The sequence below is a fragment of the Trichomycterus rosablanca genome, chromosome 8 (genome assembly GCF_030014385.1).
Source record: "Trichomycterus rosablanca isolate fTriRos1 chromosome 8, fTriRos1.hap1, whole genome shotgun sequence".
Taxonomy (NCBI): domain Eukaryota; kingdom Metazoa; phylum Chordata; class Actinopteri; order Siluriformes; family Trichomycteridae; genus Trichomycterus; species Trichomycterus rosablanca.
In genome coordinates, this window is record NC_085995.1 from 1,986,637 (window position 1) to 2,008,856 (window position 22,220).

The 22,220-nt window shown below is 30.4% G+C and overlaps 1 protein-coding gene and 1 long non-coding RNA gene across 2 annotated transcripts in view; both read right to left on the reverse strand.

The window, feature by feature from the left end:
• Nucleotides 1-2,558, reverse strand: part of LOC134319277 (uncharacterized) — a 69,210-nt gene extending 66,652 nt beyond the window's left edge. The window contains exon 1 of the long non-coding RNA XR_010013481.1: nucleotides 2,380-2,558. This is a non-coding gene — a long non-coding RNA (uncharacterized LOC134319277). The remainder of the gene's footprint in view (nucleotides 1-2,379) is intronic.
• Nucleotides 2,559-3,797: 1,239 nt separating this feature from the next.
• Nucleotides 3,798-20,042, reverse strand: ccdc142 (coiled-coil domain containing 142). Its single transcript, XM_063000322.1, has 10 exons — nucleotides 19,982-20,042; nucleotides 7,391-8,980; nucleotides 7,181-7,267; nucleotides 6,508-6,669; nucleotides 6,245-6,408; nucleotides 6,020-6,139; nucleotides 5,245-5,359; nucleotides 4,956-5,133; nucleotides 4,506-4,717; nucleotides 3,798-4,410 (listed from the first exon to the last, which is right to left on the reverse strand). Exons 2-10 carry the CDS (start codon nucleotides 8,940-8,942, stop codon nucleotides 4,157-4,159), a joined length of 2,844 nt encoding a protein of 947 aa, XP_062856392.1. The 5' UTR covers nucleotides 8,943-8,980; nucleotides 19,982-20,042; the 3' UTR covers nucleotides 3,798-4,156.
• Nucleotides 20,043-22,220: the final 2,178 nt, after the last annotated feature.

The following is a 22,220-nucleotide window of genomic DNA, read 5'->3' on the forward strand; positions in this document are numbered from 1 at the left end:
CAGGAGGGGACTCTGATGGTTCAGACAAGAGGCACTGAGGCTAAAGGCTCGGTGTGTACACTATACGGTTGCTCAGCATACCTAAAGTATGTGGACATCACTGCTAATTATTACGTTCAGGCATTCAAGTCTATCAGGTCTAAAAATCAATCATATCAAATAAACTATATGCTTCTACCTTTGGGACACAAGTTGGTGGAAGACCATTACTGACTTCCTTTAATGTGAAGGAATGTGAAGTAAAGCCCTGGACTCAACCCTATTAAACATCAAGCCAGGCCTTATTACCCAACATTAGTGTCTTGCCTCAACAAGGAATAGGATATCCAACCAGCTTATGGTCAGGTGTTCATATATTTTTGCCCATACGGTGTAGGCATTGCTGGTATGAATTGCTATTACTATTGCAATTGAATATTCTGTCAGACAGAATTGATATGTGGTTGATATGAGGTGTGTGCATACCAACATTTGGGCCTTATATTGTTTATTCATTTTCGTTAACAGATTTATCCTGGTAAGGGTCCTGGTGGGTCCTGTTTCACTGAGAGACAAAGCAGGGCCCCAATCCATCACAGAGCTTCGACCATCCCTCCTTCAGACATAGCCAAAGATCTCTGTCTAGACGTCCGGCAGGCTGATAGCACCGCTGAGATTTGAACCCAGATTTTAGTGGTTGTGGGCTAGTGAAAGAGACCACTGCACCACCCAAGCGCTTTTTTGTTTTTTTTAGAGTAAACATTTTCATAACTGAATATTTAAAGGTGTTTAATGTTGAATAAATTAATTGTAGTTGGTATATTATACACTATATTATTGTATTGGGACACTACTAATTTTTAAATTCGTGTGTTTTATGACATAATAATAACTAACAGGTGTAATAAATCAATTATATAAAGAAAATTATATGCTTCCGTCTTTGCAGCAATAGTTTAGGGAAGGACATTTCCATTTCCAGCATGACTGTAGCTCGATAAAGACATGAAGAAAAGCTCGATTTAAAGAAACTCCAGTGTCCTGCACAGAGCCCTGACCTCAGCCTCACTCAACAGCTCTGGAATGAACCGGAACATCAACTGAGGCTTTCTTGACCAACATTAGTGCCCAGCCGTACAAATAGGCATCATTTTACCATATACAAAAAACGTTATAATTTTGTGAGAAGCTGAAAAGAAAAGCTGGCTGAAAAGATCACATAGCGGTCAGTCTGTTTTAATACTATTGGGTTTTTTTAATGGGATAACCTTCATGAGTTTTTATTGTTATAGATCAGCCAAATATGTACATACTTTATCACAGTATATTATCAACTCATCTTTTTTCCACTGAGATAAAAAATAAATGCTATATTATTATACATGAATAAGAAAAATTGATAATTATTATTTTACCATAATATACCTGTCATTTTATGTCACATCTCTGATGTAATGACATCAATTAAAGATATTTAATCTCTGATTAGCTTTCAAACATCTAATTTAAAAGTATTTGTTTTTGTGAGTGTCAAATTTACACGAATCATAGAATAAAAGTCCCTAGAAAAATGTAAATGTGTTTGTGCTTTGAAAGACTGAGGTGTAGTTCACAAACACACATATTAAAATTAAATGATGTCAATCATAATGATGGCACTTAACACTTTACATATAAAAAATATCATTTCTTTATAACTTCTTTTTCTGTGAGCTACGTATTTATCGAAAATGAAAAAACCAACTGTACATACAAAAATCTAAATATACATTCATAACTTTCGTATATATTATTGATTATTAATTTGATTATTAAATACTGGTTTGGAAGGATCTATTTTATATTGAACTTTGTTTTTTTTTATGTTAATAATTATAATTTACTATACAGATACAGCTAGTTTGACTGCATTTATTAAAGCACATGGAACATTGGTCTCTTCCATGTCCAAACGGTCAGATGTTATTCAAGAACCACTAAAAAGAGTTCTGCTGAGAATGAGAAGCTGCAGAAACACAGATGACAATGTCCACAGTTGAGCAAGCTTTACATTTAAGCTTGATTTCCTGCTGCTGATTAGAACAAAGCAGGAACAGAGGTGTCTTCTTTTGTATGTTATAATGTACTGCTTACTTGACTGTGGACAGCATCTAGTGTTTCAGTAGCTGATAAATCATAGTTCAGATTTCTTTCTGACTTTAACCAGAGACCAGTGTTTTACTATGTGTGGTCAAACTAGCCCTATTTATAGGAGCAAAGTGAAGTGAAGCACAAGTTATAGTCATTGTCACTAACAAGAATTAGAAGGATTTTCAGCAAAGTAAAATATTTACTTACACTCCTTGTACATATTTGTAGATTTTTTGACATTTTAAAACCCACATTGAACTTCAGACTCACCGCTGATCAGTCGATGTGAAGCAGCTTAGCATAGCGTCTTGTCGCCATCTTGTGGGTGCTAAAAATATAACTAGGCCAAAAACGCAGACCACAGAAGCTTTAAAAACAAACTTCTGAACTTTCCTCAGTAACGTGAGGTTTAAGAACAAAATAATACAACCGTAAAATCTGTATTTAATATATTAAATGTCGCATTTGAATGTCAGCCATCGAGTGGCGTACTTCTTAAATAACGGACGAAATGAAGGCGAAGAACATCACGACACGAAGCAGAGCACTGCTTTCCTCCGCCAAGTCTGTTAGATCCTTCTAAATGTGCAATTTCCCTCATTTTAGGTCGCTTACTTGTGTTTATAAATTAAGGCTGTGTATATATTATGTTGTATATTTATTTAATTTAAATGGAAATACCAAATTTATTCCATCCAACCGACTTAGTTCCACACACAAACCGTTAAAAATCCGTTATAAATGTCCCCAGAGTAGTGATTTACTGCTAATTCAAATTATTACCGGATCTACTTTATTTATAGAGGTATTCTTAGTTGTATTTATTTATTTATTTAAGCGATTTAGTAATTATAACACGATTTTTTTAAAAGAAACTACACAATTAATGATTTTTGTGAAAATGTAGAACCTGCTAAGTCAGAAAAATACATACAACTTAGATTTTCAGTTTAGGGGTGCAATAGGTTCTTTAACATAATGTTGCTTTATGGCCTCTTACTTCCCCATTAGTAATTATGACTTAATTTAGCTTATGAATTATTTATACACTTACAAACTGCTGTGAAATAAAGCTGATCTCCTGTTTTTACTTTGTCCAACTTCGGTTGAGCTTTAAGGTGTTAATATTGGGCAGACGCCTCTTTTCGGATGGTAGTTTGTTTGTTTATTAGGATTTTAACGTCATGTTTTACACTTTTGGTTACATTCATGACAGGAACGGTAGTTACTCATTACACAAGATTCACCAGTTCACAAGTTTATATCAAACACAGTCATGGACAATTTAGTCTCCAATTAACCTCACTTGCACGCCTTTGGACTCTGGGAGGAAACTGGAGCACCCGGAGGAAACCCACGCAGACCCAGGGAGAACATGCAAACTCCACACAGAAAGGACCCAGACTGCCCCACCTGGGGATCGAACCCAGGACCTTCTTGCTGTGAGGTGACAGTAGCCACTGTGCTGCCCTTTTGGATGGTAGTGTCTAAACCCATGGAAATGTAAAGCTTGCTTGACCGTGTCACACGTTCTGACCAATTTTCTCTCAACATAAGGTAGCAGTTTGTGTTTTTGGGAGACCGTTGTTCCATGTATTTTGTAATGTGTGTGTTTTTACAGGTACATATAGATTGACTTCAATGTGTGTGCATAAAAGCATCTAAACAGACAAAACCAGAACAACTGATTAAATATTGTGTTGCAAAATAAGGGACAACTGACAGTTTTATTTCAAAATAATTATGGTGCATGACGTTATATGCATTTTAAAAGATATTTTGCAATAAACAATACAAAAAAAATTCAATTTATTTATTGAACTTGGCTGTTCGTCGATGCACATTCTGATAAATCATGACACATTGTCTTTATAAAAGTTAGAACTATACTGAATTTTAAAAATAGGAAATGCTTTGACGTTTTAATCAATGTCCTTTCAGCAACATTTACTTTTAAAATAAATAAAAATAAATAAATAACAGTCAACAATAGTTTCACTTTCCATGAGGATTTACAAATCATATTAGACTAACATAAATCAGTTTTTTATTGTTCAGATTTAGAAAAACAGCGCAGGCCGGGGATCCTCCAACGGGAGCCAGTGTGGATACGCAGGTCCAACCATTCCTGCTGCGCTACAGCCAGGTAAGACTCGGGTGGTGCTGTGGAGCCCAGTTCAGGAGTTACAGAGCCTCCGACCCCAGTCAGGGCATGCTGGCATGTGGTGGCCTGGTTGTCCATGGTCTCCAGATCATTAAGGCTTCCTAACGACTGATCCACCACTTGGGCTGTGTTTGAACCTGACAGAAGAGAATTCACAGAGACAGAACTGAATCATGAATGTACTGAACGTTATATCTAACATGACGTTTGTTCACAGCTTGCGGTAACTCACAGCAGTGTCGGAAAGGCTCCCATCTTACAGAGGGCATGTACGTTTTGGCAACAGGCTGCTGTAGAAGGCACACGATGGCACAGTCCATTTGGTGAAAGACACGCAGAGAGAGAAGACGGTGGTAAAGCTCCTCCGACAGGCTGTACTTCTCTGAACGGATGAACTCTCGAATGAGGTTGAAATCCTGCTTCAGCTGCAGAGCTCCCTGAATACTGGAATATGGACAAGGACGTAAGAATAAAATAGAAAATGTTAAATAAACCTTACAACAACAATAATATTAATAATAATAATACAGTCAAAGCATAAATTGCTTAGTCAGTCAGCATAGGAGAACATAGTGGAACCTCCTCCAATAAATATATACGTTTACTAAATAATTAGCTACTCTGTAATAGGGGATTAATAATTTGCGCCTATTTACAACACACCACAGATTTCCCCACCAACCTGAACTTGATTCTCTGTTTCAGAATGTGCTCCATCCAGGCCTCCAAGAAGGCAGTCATGGCCTCCACAAGCGCTGGTATCCGAGCTTCATCTGGTAAGGGCTGGACCCCCTCCAACACCTGACCGATCACACTCTGAGCGGCGAACGCTGCGTACTCACTCGGGTTGCTGGGTAAATCTGCAAAAACGTGCACAAATCAGCCTTTTCATACTGCAGCTGAAAGAACTCATGAATAATTGTGTTAAGAAGCATAAATAAACCATTTAAAACCTTCCTGCTGAAACCAACCTGATTGGTTGTTAATTCTCCAGTGTTTTGCTGATGGCATCGTTTGCTCAAAAATCTCCACCGACATTTTCTTGCAGTCCGTTGAAAACCTTTGTAGAACGAGATCCGAGAAAGCCTGTAATAAATAACGTCAATATAAGTATAAGAGTAGCGTTTTCTTCTGCCTAAAATACAATATATAATAAACATGACTATGGGGAGCTGACTACAGTGATCGTGTTTGTGCAGTACTAGACCAAAACAGTCATGTAATCTCTATACACAAACACTGGCAGTATGGTTGACTATACTAAAGAGCTCAGTGAATTTCAGCATGGCACCATTTACAATACATCTGTCAAAACAAATGGGGTAACAACTGTTTAGGTGCAAAGCATTAGCCCACACAAGCAAACATACCATACGGGACTACAAAGTACAGTCGAAATCATCTATTTATAATCACAACACACTTCCAGACAGTATGAAAACTGTTTATAAGATGCTTTATGGATTGGTTTTCTCATTGAACAGCCACACACACATGGTTTAAAGCACACTAATAGCAGACTATGGAGCAATAAAAAATGTTAATTGGGGTTACATGAGGCTTCGATTGATCAAAAAGGCTTTGCAAATGCCAAGAGAACACTAGCTGCCCAAATGTTGTTCCAGATATTAAATGATCCAAAGCACTGGACATTGTCTGGACTGGTTGTCTGGGGCAAAATAAAATCACATAATAAAATAAATATAAAAAAATATAAGCAATGGAATTATCACACAAAAATCGCACCTGAAGTTGAGAGACTGCTTGCGTTAGCTTTGGTTCATGCTGCAATACGATTTGCTGTTCAGCACCTCTATACACATCCTGTAACTTCAAGGCCAGCGCCTCCACCGTCTCCCTGAGATCCTTCAAAATACCAAATACCCACCACGCAACAAATCAATGCATACTGTTTACTATTCTCTCTATTCTAAATAAATATGATCCTCGATCATAAAGAGTCCCACATACCTTCAAGTCTCCCTGCGTGACCAGCAGGAACTTACTAACAGACCACGAGGCCAGAAACTGGAAGGCCTTACTCAAAACCCAAAAAGTCGAGGACTGGATGGTGGCTTGGGCCCTCCACAGCAACCCTAAGTAATACAAACACAGGCTCTTGGGCTCCTTTTCACCTAAATAGAGAAAGATAAACATGATAAACTGTCACATCAACGACTTCCCCAAGAAAATCAACCATTATATGTGAGAGCATTTTATAGATTAAAGACTACCTGGGTTGTTATGTGGTGTTTGCAGTAACTGGATGACCGAGAGCAGAGGAGGAAATAGCTGCAGTGTGAGTTTCATAGTGACAGTTCTAACAGTGGTGGGATCTGCCACAGCTCCTGGTAGGCACTTATCCTTCAGCCCTGAACCCAGTGACTTACACATCACTGCAATACAAACACATACTTACATCTTCCAACTCACACAGTGCTTTCTCCACTAAACACTTTCACCATTATGTATTTAGTATCTGCTATATTATATTTTCAGCATTTTAATATTACACAGATATTTTTTTTCTATTTATTGATGCATTTTCTCCCTCTTTTTCTCCCGATTTTAGCGTAGTCAATTTGTCTTCCGCTGCTGGAGGATCCCTGATTGCATTCGAGGTGGGTGTATTGCTGCTCACGCCTCCTCCGACCCACTCGCAGTCCTTGCGGACCCATGCCTTCTGCACAGGCGCCTCGATCTGCTAATCGGGGCCCTTGGACAGAGTTTGAAGACCCCACCCAAGCACAGTCCGGTCATCCCGCCCAGCAGACCTGCCACCCAGCAGTGGCCAATTAGTGTCTGCGGCAGAGCCGAGATTCGAACCGAGGTGTGAACATCCCGCTGCGTCACCTGGGCGCCATTACACAGATATTTTAACAAAGCTTATTTAATTAAGCGACTTACTTTCATCCCATCGCATGAAGGCTGCGGTAGATAAAATACTGGAGCAGATTTTTCGCAAAACATCTTTGCATTCTTCTGGAATAGATTCTAAAAAAAAGTACAATTCATGAGAATTAAAGTACCGCAATTTAACAAGCAATTCCAACAATGTATTTTATGATTTACATATATTAAATCAGGAATTTTACTTATTTTACTGTTTGGATTTACCTTCTTTACAGGTACGCCTGAGCCACTTTACTAGAAGAAACACCATCTGATAATTCCACTGGTTCACACCACCTAAAACGCCGTCATGAAACTGGTAACAAAAATGCTTCCTGAATGCTTCTGGGAATTCTGTCCAGTACATTTTGCTGTATTGAGAGAAAAGCTCCAAACATGGATCAGTCATGCTAGAGTCCAGCTCCTGAACAACCCTGTACGGACTGGACGGTTTGTCTGTAGGCCTTCTGTGTAATCGTCTGACCCTGAGGTTCCGCTTCATATCGCTATGTTTAGCATCAGTTGCTATGAGGTCGGATGAGAATGCTAAAGCTTGAAGAAACGTTTCCAGAATTTCCTTTCTCTCATGCTGACTTATTAATAAGAATGGCATACTGGAAGCTCTGTGTGATGTGCTTTTAGGCGACTCGTCTAGGATATCGTTAGGTGTAGCTTGAATCCAATCCTCCCATGGCATGCTGGGTTGCCCTGCTAGAGAAACAAGCTCAGTCTGCTGACAAGCCCAACTGTAAAGTTTCTCAGATGCAACGTGAGCCCGTCGCTGAGCCAGAATTCTCATTATTTCCACGACTGAGAAGGGTGCAGGTCTGGCACTTTTCCTGGGCAAGCCAGAAGAGAGCATGATATGCAAACTCCATGATGCAGCTCTTTGCTGTGATCTCTGGTACATTATGACGTGATTATATAGTTCCACGGCAGACAGCAAGTCCTCTAAAGCATCTCTAGGAACACACACCATCTGAGCAGAGGCTAAAGCTAAAAGCTGTGTGTTAATGCACTGTTCCATGAGCAGTAAAGCCTGCAACCCCAGCAGCCATAGATTCCTCCTCATTGACCCCAACATCTCTCTGCATCTCGTGATGCTAACATGACGCAAAAAGGCATCAGAGCGCCATCGAGTGCTTAACAGGTCCCAGTGGCTGACGTTGACTTGCAATTCCTCACACAAACCTCTAAGACCCAGGTTCCAGCAAGATCTGGGCTTTTCTTCTGAGCTCCTCTCCCTGTTTGGTATCAGAAGCCGAGCCCTCTCCAGCACTTCAGCCAGTCGAGACAGAAGGCAGTTAGCTGCCCGACATCGGCGCCCGTATTCATGCAGGAAAAGCAGCTGAGCCCTTTGTTCCAGAAGGTGCTGGAGCTGTGCATAGTGCTGGCTGAAAGCTGCAGCCTGACCGTGGTGGTAAAAGTCCGCCTCCGAAGTGGACAGTCCCTTTACATGCCCTCGTGGGCAGCCTCCTGCCCCCTGCAGGACATGGCACTGAGAGCTAAGACCGAGTAGAGTCAGTTCTAAGTGCTGGAGGCGCAGGGAAGAGCGTGAGGTGAGATCCTCACATGCCACGAAGCTATCCTCATTCTCATAATCCAAGCTGTCCTCATCACTTCTCCGTCGCAGGAGGTTCTTGAGGTTGGGGCCAAAGCGGTTCCGAAGTTCAGCTTTAGGGAGGGGCTTTTGTACATTTTGAGGATGTGTTTGGGTCCTCGTGTTTGGCTCGGCTCCGCTTTGGCTCTCCTGAGAGTTGCAAGACGTATGAGCCATTCCTCCTTCCGCCCACTAATTCAGCTCGACCATTTCACCTACAAAACAAAAAAGAAAAAACAGCACCAAGATCATTAAATTCTGTAAGACATGATGTGTAATGATGTCATGCATAAAGACCATCAAAATCCTATGTTGGCAGGCATGATCTGTGCTGTGTGGGTCACATGATATGCTTGTTGAGGCAAAAATAATGCTAAAATATGCCAACAAAAACAAAACAAATGACACTAGGCAGCACACACTGCACTTTTTAATGCAGAAATCATTAGCAAACATCGACAAATATCTAAAACCACTTAAAAGAGTGAACAGGGATTCAGACAGAAAATAATTTCATATAAAATCATTATAGTCCACTATTTATTTTATATCAAATCATTATAGTCCACTATTTATTTTATATCAAATCATTATAGTCCACTATTTATTTTATATCAAATCATTATAGTCCACTATTTATTTTATATCAAATCATTATAGTCCACTATTTATTTTATATCAAATCATTATAGTCCACTATTTATATTATATCAAATCATTATAGTCCACTATTTATATTATATCAAATCATTATAGTCCACTATTTATTTGATATCAAATCATTATAGTCCACTATTTATTTTATATCAAATCATTATAGTCCACTATTTATTTTATATCAAATCATTATAGTCCACTATTTATTTTATATCAAATCATTATAGTCCACTATTTATTTTATATCAAATCATTATAGTCCACTATTTATTTTATATCAAATCATTATAGTCCACTATTTATTTTATATCAAATCATTATAGTCCACTATTTATATTATATCAAATCATTATAGTCCACTATTTATTTGATATCAAATCATTATAGTCCACTATTTATTTGATATCAAATCATTATAGTCCACTATTTATTTGATATCAAATCATTATAGTCCACTATTTATATTATATCAAATCATTATATTCCACTATTTATTTTATATCAAATCATTATAGTCCACTATTTATTTTATATCAAATCATTATAGTCCACTATTTATTTTATATCAAATCATTATAGTCCACTATTTATATTATATCAAATCATTATAGTCCACTATTTATTTGATATCAAATCATTATAGTCCACTATTTATTTGATATCAAATCATTATAGTCCACTATTTATTTGATATCAAATCATTATAGTCCACTATTTATATTATATCAAATCATTATATTCCACTATTTATTTTATATCAAATCATTATAGTCCACTATTTATTTTATATCAAATCATTATAGTCCACTATTTATTTTATATCAAATCATTATAGTCCACTATTTATATTATATCAAATCATTATAGTCCACTATTTATTTGATATCAAATCATTATAGTCCACTATTTATTTGATATCAAATCATTATAGTCCACTATTTATTTGATATCAAATCATTATAGTCCACTATTTATATTATATCAAATCATTATATTCCACTATTTATTTTATATCAAATCATTATAGTCCACTATTTATTTGATATCAAATCATTATAGTCCACTATTTATTTGATATCAAATCATTATAGTCCACTATTTATTTGATATCAAATCATTATAGTCCACTATTTATTTGATATCAAATCATTATAGTCCACTATTTATTTGATATCAAATCATTATAGTCCACTATTTATTTTATATCAAATCATTATAGTCCACTATTTATTTGATATCAAATCATTATAGTCCACTATTTATTTTATATCAAATCATTATAGTCCACTATTTATTTGATATCAAATCATTATAGTCCACTATTTATTTGATATCAAATCATTATAGTCCACTATTTATTTGATATCAAATCATTATAGTCCACTATTTATTTGATATCAAATCATTATAGTCCACTATTTATTTGATATCAAATCATTATAGTCCACTATTTATTTGATATCAAATCATTATAGTCCACTATTTATTTGATATCAAATCATTATAGTCCACTATTTATTTGATATCAAATCATTATAGTCCACTATTTATTTGATATCAAATCATTATAGTCCACTATTTATTTGATATCAAATCATTATAGTCCACTATTTATTTTATATCAAATCATTATAGTCCACTATTTATTTGATATCAAATCATTATAGTCCACTATTTATTTTATATCAAATCATTATAGTCCACTATTTATTTGATATCAAATCATTATAGTCCACTATTTATTTGATATCAAATCATTATAGTCCACTATTTATTTGATATCAAATCATTATAGTCCACTATTTATTTGATATCAAATCATTATAGTCCACTATTTATTTGATATCAAATCATTATAGTCCACTATTTATATTATATCAAATCATTATATTCCACTATTTATATTATATCAAATCATTATAGTCCACTATTTATTTGATATCAAATCATTATAGTCCACTATTTATTTGATATCAAATCATTATAGTCCACTATTTATTTGATATCAAATCATTATAGTCCACTATTTATATTATATCAAATCATTATAGTCCACTATTTATTTTATATCAAATCATTATAGTCCACTATTTATATTATATCAAATCATTATAGTCCACTATTTATATTATATCAAATCATTATAGTCCACTATTTATTTTATATCAAATCATTATAGTCCACTTTTTATTTTATATCAAATCATTATAGTCCACTATTTATTTTATATCAAATCATTATAGTCCACTATTTATATTATATCAAATCATTATAGTCCACTATTTATTTTATATCAAATCATTATAGTCCACTATTTATTTTATATCAAATCATTATAGTCCACTATTTATTTTATATCAAATCATTATAGTCCACTATTTATTTGATATCAAATCATTATAGTCCACTATTTATTTGATATCAAATCATTATAGTCCACTATTTATTTTATATCAAATCATTATAGTCCACTATTTATATTATATCAAATCATTATAGTCCACTATTTATTTTATATCAAATCATTATAGTCCACTATTTATTTTATATCAAATCATTATAGTCCACTATTTATTTTATATCAAATCATTATAGTCCACTATTTATTTTATATCAAATCATTATAGTCCACTATTTATTTTATATCAAATCATTATAGTCCACTATTTATTTTATATCAAATCATTATAGTCCACTATTTATTTTATATCAAATCATTATAGTCCACTATTTATTTTATATCAAATCATTATAGTCCACTATTTATTTTATATCAAATCATTATAGTCCACTATTTATTTTATATCAAATCATTATAGTCCACTATTTATTTGATATCAAATCATTATAGTCCACTATTTATATTATATCAAATCATTATAGTCCACTATTTATTTGATATCAAATCATTATAGTCCACTATTTATTTGATATCAAATCATTATAGTCCACTATTTATTTTATATCAAATCATTATAGTCCACTATTTATTTTATATCAAATCATTATAGTCCACTATTTATTTTATATCAAATCATTATAGTCCACTATTTATTTTATATCAAATCATTATAGTCCACTATTTATTTTATATCAAATCATTATAGTCCACTATTTATTTTATATCAAATCATTATAGTCCACTATTTATTTTATATCAAATCATTATAGTCCACTATTTATTTTATATCAAATCATTATAGTCCACTATTTATTTTATATCAAATCATTATAGTCCACTATTTATTTTATATCAAATCATTATAGTCCACTATTTATTTGATATCAAATCATTATAGTCCACTATTTATATTATATCAAATCATTATAGTCCACTATTTATTTGATATCAAATCATTATAGTCCACTATTTATTTGATATCAAATCATTATAGTCCACTATTTATTTTATATCAAATCATTATAGTCCACTATTTATATTATATCAAATCATTATATTCCACTATTTATTTTATATCAAATCATTATAGTCCACTATTTATTTTATATCAAATCATTATAGTCCACTATTTATATTATATCAAATCATTATAGTCCACTATTTATATTATATCAAATCATTATAGTCCACTATTTATTTTATATCAAATCATTATAGTCCACTATTTATATTATATCAAATCATTATAGTCCACTATTTATATTATATCAAATCATTATAGTCCACTATTTATTTTATATCAAATCATTATAGTCCACTATTTATATTATATCAAATCATTATAGTCCACTATTTATTTTATATCAAATCATTATAGTCCACTATTTATTTTATATCAAATCATTATAGTCCACTATTTATATTATATCAAATCATTATATTCCACTATTTATTTTATATCAAATCATTATAGTCCACTATTTATTTTATATCAAATCATTATAGTCCACTATTTATTTTATATCAAATCATTATAGTCCACTATTTATATTATATCAAATCATTATAGTCCACTATTTATTTTATATCAAATCATTATAGTCCACTATTTATATTATATCAAATCATTATAGTCCACTATTTATATTATATCAAATCATTATAGTCCACTATTTATTTTATATCAAATCATTATAGTCCACTTTTTATTTTATATCAAATCATTATAGTCCACTATTTATTTTATATCAAATCATTATAGTCCACTATTTATATTATATCAAATCATTATAGTCCACTATTTATTTTATATCAAATCATTATAGTCCACTATTTATTTTATATCAAATCATTATAGTCCACTATTTATATTATATCAAATCATTATAGTCCACTATTTATTTTATATCAAATCATTATAGTCCACTATTTATTTTATATCAAATCATTATAGTCCACTATTTATTTTATATCAAATCATTATAGTCCACTATTTATTTTATATCAAATCATTATAGTCCACTATTTATATTATATCAAATCATTATAGTCCACTATTTATTTTATATCAAATCATTATAGTCCACTATTTATTTTATATCAAATCATTATAGTCCACTATTTATATTATATCAAATCATTATAGTCCACTTTTTATTTTATATCAAATCATTATAGTCCACTATTTATTTTATATCAAATCATTATAGTCCACTATTTATTTTATATCAAATCATTATAGTCCACTATTTATTTTATATCAAATCATTATAGTCCACTATTTATTTTATATCAAATCATTATAGTCCACTATTTATTTTATATCAAATCATTATAGTCCACTATTTATTTTATATCAAATCATTATAGTCCACTATTTATTTTATATCAAATCATTATAGTCCACTATTTATTTTATATCAAATCATTATAGTCCACTATTTATTTTATATCAAATCATTATAGTCCACTATTTATTTTATATCAAATCATTATAGTCCACTATTTATTTTATATCAAATCATTATAGTCCACTATTTATTTTATATCAAATCATTATAGTCCACTATTTATATTATATCAAATCATTATAGTCCACTATTTATTTGATATCAAATCATTATAGTCCACTATTTATTTGATATCAAATCATTATAGTCCACTATTTATATTATATCAAATCATTATATTCCACTATTTATTTTATATCAAATCATTATAGTCCACTATTTATTTGATATCAAATCATTATAGTCCACTATTTATTTGATATCAAATCATTATAGTCCACTATTTATTTTATATCAAATCATTATAGTCCACTATTTATATTATATCAAATCATTATATTCCACTATTTATTTTATATCAAATCATTATAGTCCACTATTTATATTATATCAAATCATTATAGTCCACTATTTATTTTATATCAAATCATTATAGTCCACTATTTATATTATATCAAATCATTATAGTCCACTATTTATTTTATATCAAATCATTATAGTCCACTTTTTATTTTATATCAAATCATTATAGTCCACTATTTATTTTATATCAAATCATTATAGTCCACTATTTATTTTATATCAAATCATTATAGTCCACTATTTATTTTATATCAAATCATTATAGTCCACTATTTATTTTATATCAAATCATTATAGTCCACTATTTATTTTATATCAAATCATTATAGTCCACTATTTATTTTATACCAAATCATTATAGTCCACTATTTATATTATATCAAATCATTATAGTCCACTATTTATTTTATATCAAATCATTATAGTCCACTATTTATTTTATATCAAATCATTATAGTCCACTATTTATATTATATCAAATCATTATAGTCCACTATTTATATTATATCAAATCATTATAGTCCACTATTTATATTATATCAAATCATTATAGTCCACTATTTATATTATATCAAATCATTATAGTCCACTATTTATTTTATATCAAATCATTATAGTCCACTATTTATTTTATATCAAATCATTATAGTCCACTATTTATTTTATATCAAATCATTATAGTCCACTATTTATTTTATATCAAATCATTATAGTCCACTATTTATATTATATCAAATCATTATAGTCCACTATTTATTTTATATCAAATCATTATAGTCCACTATTTATATTATATCAAATCATTATAGTCCACTATTTATTTTATATCAAATCATTATAGTCCACTATTTATTTTATATCAAATCATTATAGTCCACTATTTATTTTATATCAAATCATTATAGTCCACTATTTATATTATATCAAATCATTATAGTCCACTATTTATTTTATATCAAATCATTAGTCCACTATTTATTTTATATCAAATCATTATAGTCCACTATTTATTTTATATCAAATCATTAGTCCACTATTTATTTTATATCAAATCATTATAGTCCACTATTTATTTTATATCAAATCATTAGTCCACTATTTATTTTATATCAAATCATTATAGTCCACTATTTATTTTATATCAAATCATTATAGTCCACTATTTATTTTATATCAAATCATTAGTCCACTATTTATATTATATCAAATCATTATAGTCCACTATTTATATTATATCAAATCATTATAGTCCACTATTTATTTTATATCAAATCATTATAGTCCACTATTTATATTATATCAAATCATTATAGTCCACTATTTATTTTATATCAAATCATTATAGTCCACTATTTATATTATATCAAATCATTATAGTCCACTATTTATTTTATATCAAATCATTATAGTCCACTATTTATATTATATCAAATCATTATAGTCCACTATTTATTTTATATCAAATCATTATAGTCCACTATTTATTTTATATCAAATCATTATAGTCCACTATTTATTTTATATCAAATCATTATAGTCCACTATTTATTTTATATCAAATCATTATAGTCCACTATTTATTTTATATCAAATCATTATAGTCCACTATTTATTTTATATCAAATCATTATAGTCCACTATTTATTTTATATCAAATCATTATAGTCCACTATTTATTTTATATCAAATCATTATAGTCCACTATTTATTTTATATCAAATCATTATAGTCCACTATTTATTTGATATCAAATCATTATAGTCCACTATTTATATTATATCAAATCATTATAGTCCACTATTTATTTGATATCAAATCATTATAGTCCACTATTTATTTGATATCAAATCATTATAGTCCACTATTTATTTTATATCAAATCATTATAGTCCACTATTTATATTATATCAAATCATTATATTCCACTATTTATTTGATATCAAATCATTATAGTCCACTATTTATTTTATATCAAATCATTATAGTCCACTATTTATATTATATCAAATCATTATATTCCACTATTTATTTTATATCAAATCATTATAGTCCACTATTTATATTATATCAAATCATTATAGTCCACTATTTATTTTATATCAAATCATTATAGTCCACTATTTATATTATATCAAATCATTATAGTCCACTATTTATTTTATATCAAATCATTATAGTCCACTTTTTATTTTATATCAAATCATTATAGTCCACTATTTATATTATATCAAATCATTATAGTCCACTATTTATATTATATCAAATCATTATAGTCCACTATTTATTTTATATCAAATCATTATAGTCCACTATTTATTTTATATCAAATCATTATAGTCCACTATTTATTTTATATCAAATCATTATAGTCCACTATTTATTTTATATCAAATCATTATAGTCCACTATTTATATTATATCAAATCATTATAGTCCACTATTTATTTTATATCAAATCATTATAGTCCACTATTTATATTATATCAAATCATTATAGTCCACTATTTATTTTATATCAAATCATTATAGTCCACTATTTATTTTATATCAAATCATTATAGTCCACTATTTATTTTATATCAAATCATTATAGTCCACTATTTATATTATATCAAATCATTATAGTCCACTATTTATTTTATATCAAATCATTAGTCCACTATTTATTTTATATCAAATCATTATAGTCCACTATTTATTTTATATCAAATCATTAGTCCACTATTTATTTTATATCAAATCATTATAGTCCACTATTTATTTTATATCAAATCATTAGTCCACTATTTATTTTATATCAAATCATTATAGTCCACTATTTATTTTATATCAAATCATTATAGTCCACTATTTATTTTATATCAAATCATTAGTCCACTATTTATATTATATCAAATCATTATAGTCCACTATTTATATTATATCAAATCATTATAGTCCACTATTTATTTTATATCAAATCATTATAGTCCACTATTTATATTATATCAAATCATTATAGTCCACTATTTATTTTATATCAAATCATTATAGTCCACTATTTATATTATATCAAATCATTATAGTCCACTATTTATTTTATATCAAATCATTATAGTCCACTATTTATATTATATCAAATCATTATAGTCCACTATTTATTTTATATCAAATCATTATAGTCCACTATTTATTTTATATCAAATCATTATAGTCCACTATTTATTTTATATCAAATCATTATAGTCCACTATTTATTTTATATCAAATCATTATAGTCCACTATTTATTTTATATCAAATCATTATAGTCCACTATTTATTTTATATCAAATCATTATAGTCCACTATTTATTTTATATCAAATCATTATAGTCCACTATTTATTTTATATCAAATCATTATAGTCCACTATTTATTTTATATCAAATCATTATAGTCCACTATTTATTTGATATCAAATCATTATAGTCCACTATTTATATTATATCAAATCATTATAGTCCACTATTTATTTGATATCAAATCATTATAGTCCACTATTTATTTGATATCAAATCATTATAGTCCACTATTTATTTTATATCAAATCATTATAGTCCACTATTTATATTATATCAAATCATTATATTCCACTATTTATTTGATATCAAATCATTATAGTCCACTATTTATTTTATATCAAATCATTATAGTCCACTATTTATATTATATCAAATCATTATATTCCACTATTTATTTTATATCAAATCATTATAGTCCACTATTTATATTATATCAAATCATTATAGTCCACTATTTATTTTATATCAAATCATTATAGTCCACTATTTATATTATATCAAATCATTATAGTCCACTATTTATTTTATATCAAATCATTATAGTCCACTTTTTATTTTATATCAAATCATTATAGTCCACTATTTATTTTATATCAAATCATTATAGTCCACTATTTATATTATATCAAATCATTATAGTCCACTATTTATTTTATATCAAATCATTATAGTCCACTATTTATTTTATATCAAATCATTATAGTCCACTATTTATTTTATATCAAATCATTATAGTCCACTATTTATTTTATATCAAATCATTATAGTCCACTATTTATTTTATATCAAATCATTATAGTCCACTATTTATTTTATATCAAATCATTATAGTCCACTATTTATATTATATCAAATCATTATAGTCCACTATTTATTTTATATCAAATCATTATAGTCCACTATTTATTTTATATCAAATCATTATAGTCCACTATTTATTTTATATCAAATCATTATAGTCCACTATTTATTTTATATCAAATCATTATAGTCCACTATTTATTTTATATCAAATCATTATAGTCCACTATTTATTTTATATCAAATCATTATAGTCCACTATTTATTTTATATCAAATCATTATAGTCCACTATTTATTTTATATCAAATCATTATAGTCCACTATTTATTTTATATCAAATCATTATAGTCCACTATTTATTTTATATCAAATCATTATAGTCCACTATTTATTTTATATCAAATCATTATAGTCCACTGTGCATTTACAAGAATTTTGTATTTGTTATTCTGTTCTTCGCCACTGCTTAAAACATACATAAAAATCCTTTTAGCTGCTCACATATTTAGGACTCGCCACAGCAGATCATTTTGATCCGAATACATGATTTGACACAGTTTTACACCGGATACAACCCTCCTTATTTCATCCGGGCTTGGGACCAGCACAAAGAGCTCACTGACAAGTGCACCTCCTAACGGCTAGCCTGTTCGGCCAGCAGACCCCCCTCCTTAGAGATGTTTTACATAAAAACTAAGAAATTGTTAATGTAATTTAAAAAACATAAGTTCATTATGCACAATTACCTTCTGTTCTCAGCATCTGAGTAGTTCTTTGTATTAAAATAAATAAATAAATAAATGTATGGTGCCAGACTGCAAAATTTATGTTTTATTTATGTAGTCAAACTGTTGCAGGAATAATTTTAGTCCTAGAACTTCCACAGCACACAAGTCTTTTGACTTTAACTGTAATTAATGCAGTTAGTGTTCTTATTTTTCACCAAATACGAACATTAGTTTCTTTCAGTAGCTGTTTAACAGTGAACTATAGATAGCTACCTAGCTACCAGCACAGGCTAACCTTCTGTTGTCACGATTCTCTCTCATCTAGTTAGCATCATTAGCTAGCCAACCTGTATTAAAGACCTAAAGACCAAACAAATCACACTTTATTTATCAGAAGGTTTTAACGGAATACTTATTATTAACTTTACCTACCTCCAGCGTTACAAACCACCCACTAATCCCCGTCCAAACACGTAAACACTGAAAACACTCGATGCCAGACTGAGTCGACTCACCGCTTCCACGCGCTAGAAATCAAGAGTCGATTCAAAGCTTCCGAATCGATTCCACAAATTGTATTTTAAAACGAATATTAAAAAACAGTTTTGACGTTTATTTTCACTAAAATGACTCAAACGCATGGACCACATGCACTTATTTATTAACTTAATTTTATGTGTATTTTATTTTAAATAAAATTACCGCCTGTTCGACTTCGAGTTTTCGGAATCGATACTCAGAATCGATCTAACTGATTCATCTACATCTTCAATAGGAATCTAATTTCTGTTCGACTCCGAGTTTTTGGAATCGATACTCAAAATCGATTTAACTGATTCCTCTACGTCTTCAATAGGAATCTGATTCCTGTTCGACTCCGAGTCTTCAGAATCGATTTAACTGATTCCTCTACATCTTCAATAGAACCCGAATTCTTGTTCAACTCCTAGTTTTCGGAATCAATACTAAAAATCGATCTAACTGATTCTTCTACATCTGAAATAGGAATCAGATTTCTGTTTGACTCCGAGTTTTAAGAATCGATTTAAGAAGATATACTTTATTTGTCATATATACATACAGGTGTACAATACAATGTACACAGTACAATTAACTGATTCCTCTACACCGTCAATAGGAATCTAATTCCTGTTCGACTTCGAGTTTTCGGAATCGATTTAACTGATTCCTCTACATTTTCAATAGGAATCTGATTCCGATTCGACTCCAAGTACTAGAGGATAGAGGGCTGGTGTTCCTCGCTAGGGGCGGGGCTTGATGATTGGCTTGATGATGATTGGCTCGCCGACTTGACATCAGATTGTTAATATACGTAAACTTAATTATAAACTAAGTAAACGCAAAATACATTCGTTAAGTTTATTTCATTTCACGAACTAGCACAATCTTATGTCATAAAATTACATAATGTCCACTTACAAACAAGTACGCACAAGTTATATTTTGCATCTCCATATTTGCTTTATCCTGGTCAGGGTCGCGGTGGACCTGGTTTCCCCAAAATCCATGGGTGCAATGGACTAACACATCCGGACAGGATGCCGATCCCAGTGGGCTACCAAAATTCACCACCTGCGACCACTCAAGTGTTTATTATTTATATCTTAGGCTAAAATGAGATGAACCAGAGACGCATTCATTCTGAGAGTAAAATTTTTAGTGCTCAGACAAAACAACAAGTCATTTCTGCTCTTGGCTCCCCTGTTATCAGCAACGGCCTCGCTGATAAGTACATTCCTCCAGAGAATCTGCTGCGACGTTTTTTTTTTTCATTCTGGGCAGTAAGCAGCGCCGGTTCTGGACTGCTTTGCTTGGGGGGGGCAGTAAAACCTAATGAGGGGGCATGTTGATAGTCATGTTTTTGAAGCCAGAAATATATTCAAGGCTTGATTTGTGCATGAATGATGACAGCCAAGCTATTGATACTGGCTTAAAGTGATGTATGAGGTAAAGAAATAAAAATGCATGTTTTCGAACTTAAACTTAAAACCCAATGATTAAAAAATACATGTTGATTATGTAAATGGAGAAAAAAGATTATCTAATTGTATTTCATTTTAATACGCCCCCTTAATTAAATTGCCATTACTAATAGAACAACTCTATTTCTTGAAAGGCTTTAATACAAATTTAAGTCAAAGATACATTTAAGACAAATGTACCTACACACAGACTGAGAATATTCAAACGTGGAAATAGGAATGAGTGAGAATATTTATATTATTGGGAAATTAAAATATAAAGAAAACAAAAGAATACTAATTCTGTAAAAAAAAAGTGTTTACCAGTATACCTGCCTCTCGCTCACACTAACAGAACATATACTGCCGAACTGAACTGTTTGGGGCAGTCTGCCGATTTTTATATGACTCAAAGAGCCAATCAGGAATAAGCAAGGAAATATCTTCACACTGTAAAACAAAATGCATTTTTGTGATTGGTTCAGAGATAATTTTAAAAATAGCCGTTGCTTGCATTGTGCTTGGGGGGGCAAAGACACAATTTGGGGGGGCAATGCCCCCCTCAGCCCCCCCCCCCTAGCGCCGGCCCTGGCAGTAAGAGCTGTAAACAGCCATGTTATTGCGAACTTTGTACAGACTTTTCCTTGCTGCAGGAATGGAAGAAGACTGACAGACTCTTTCCCAATCCC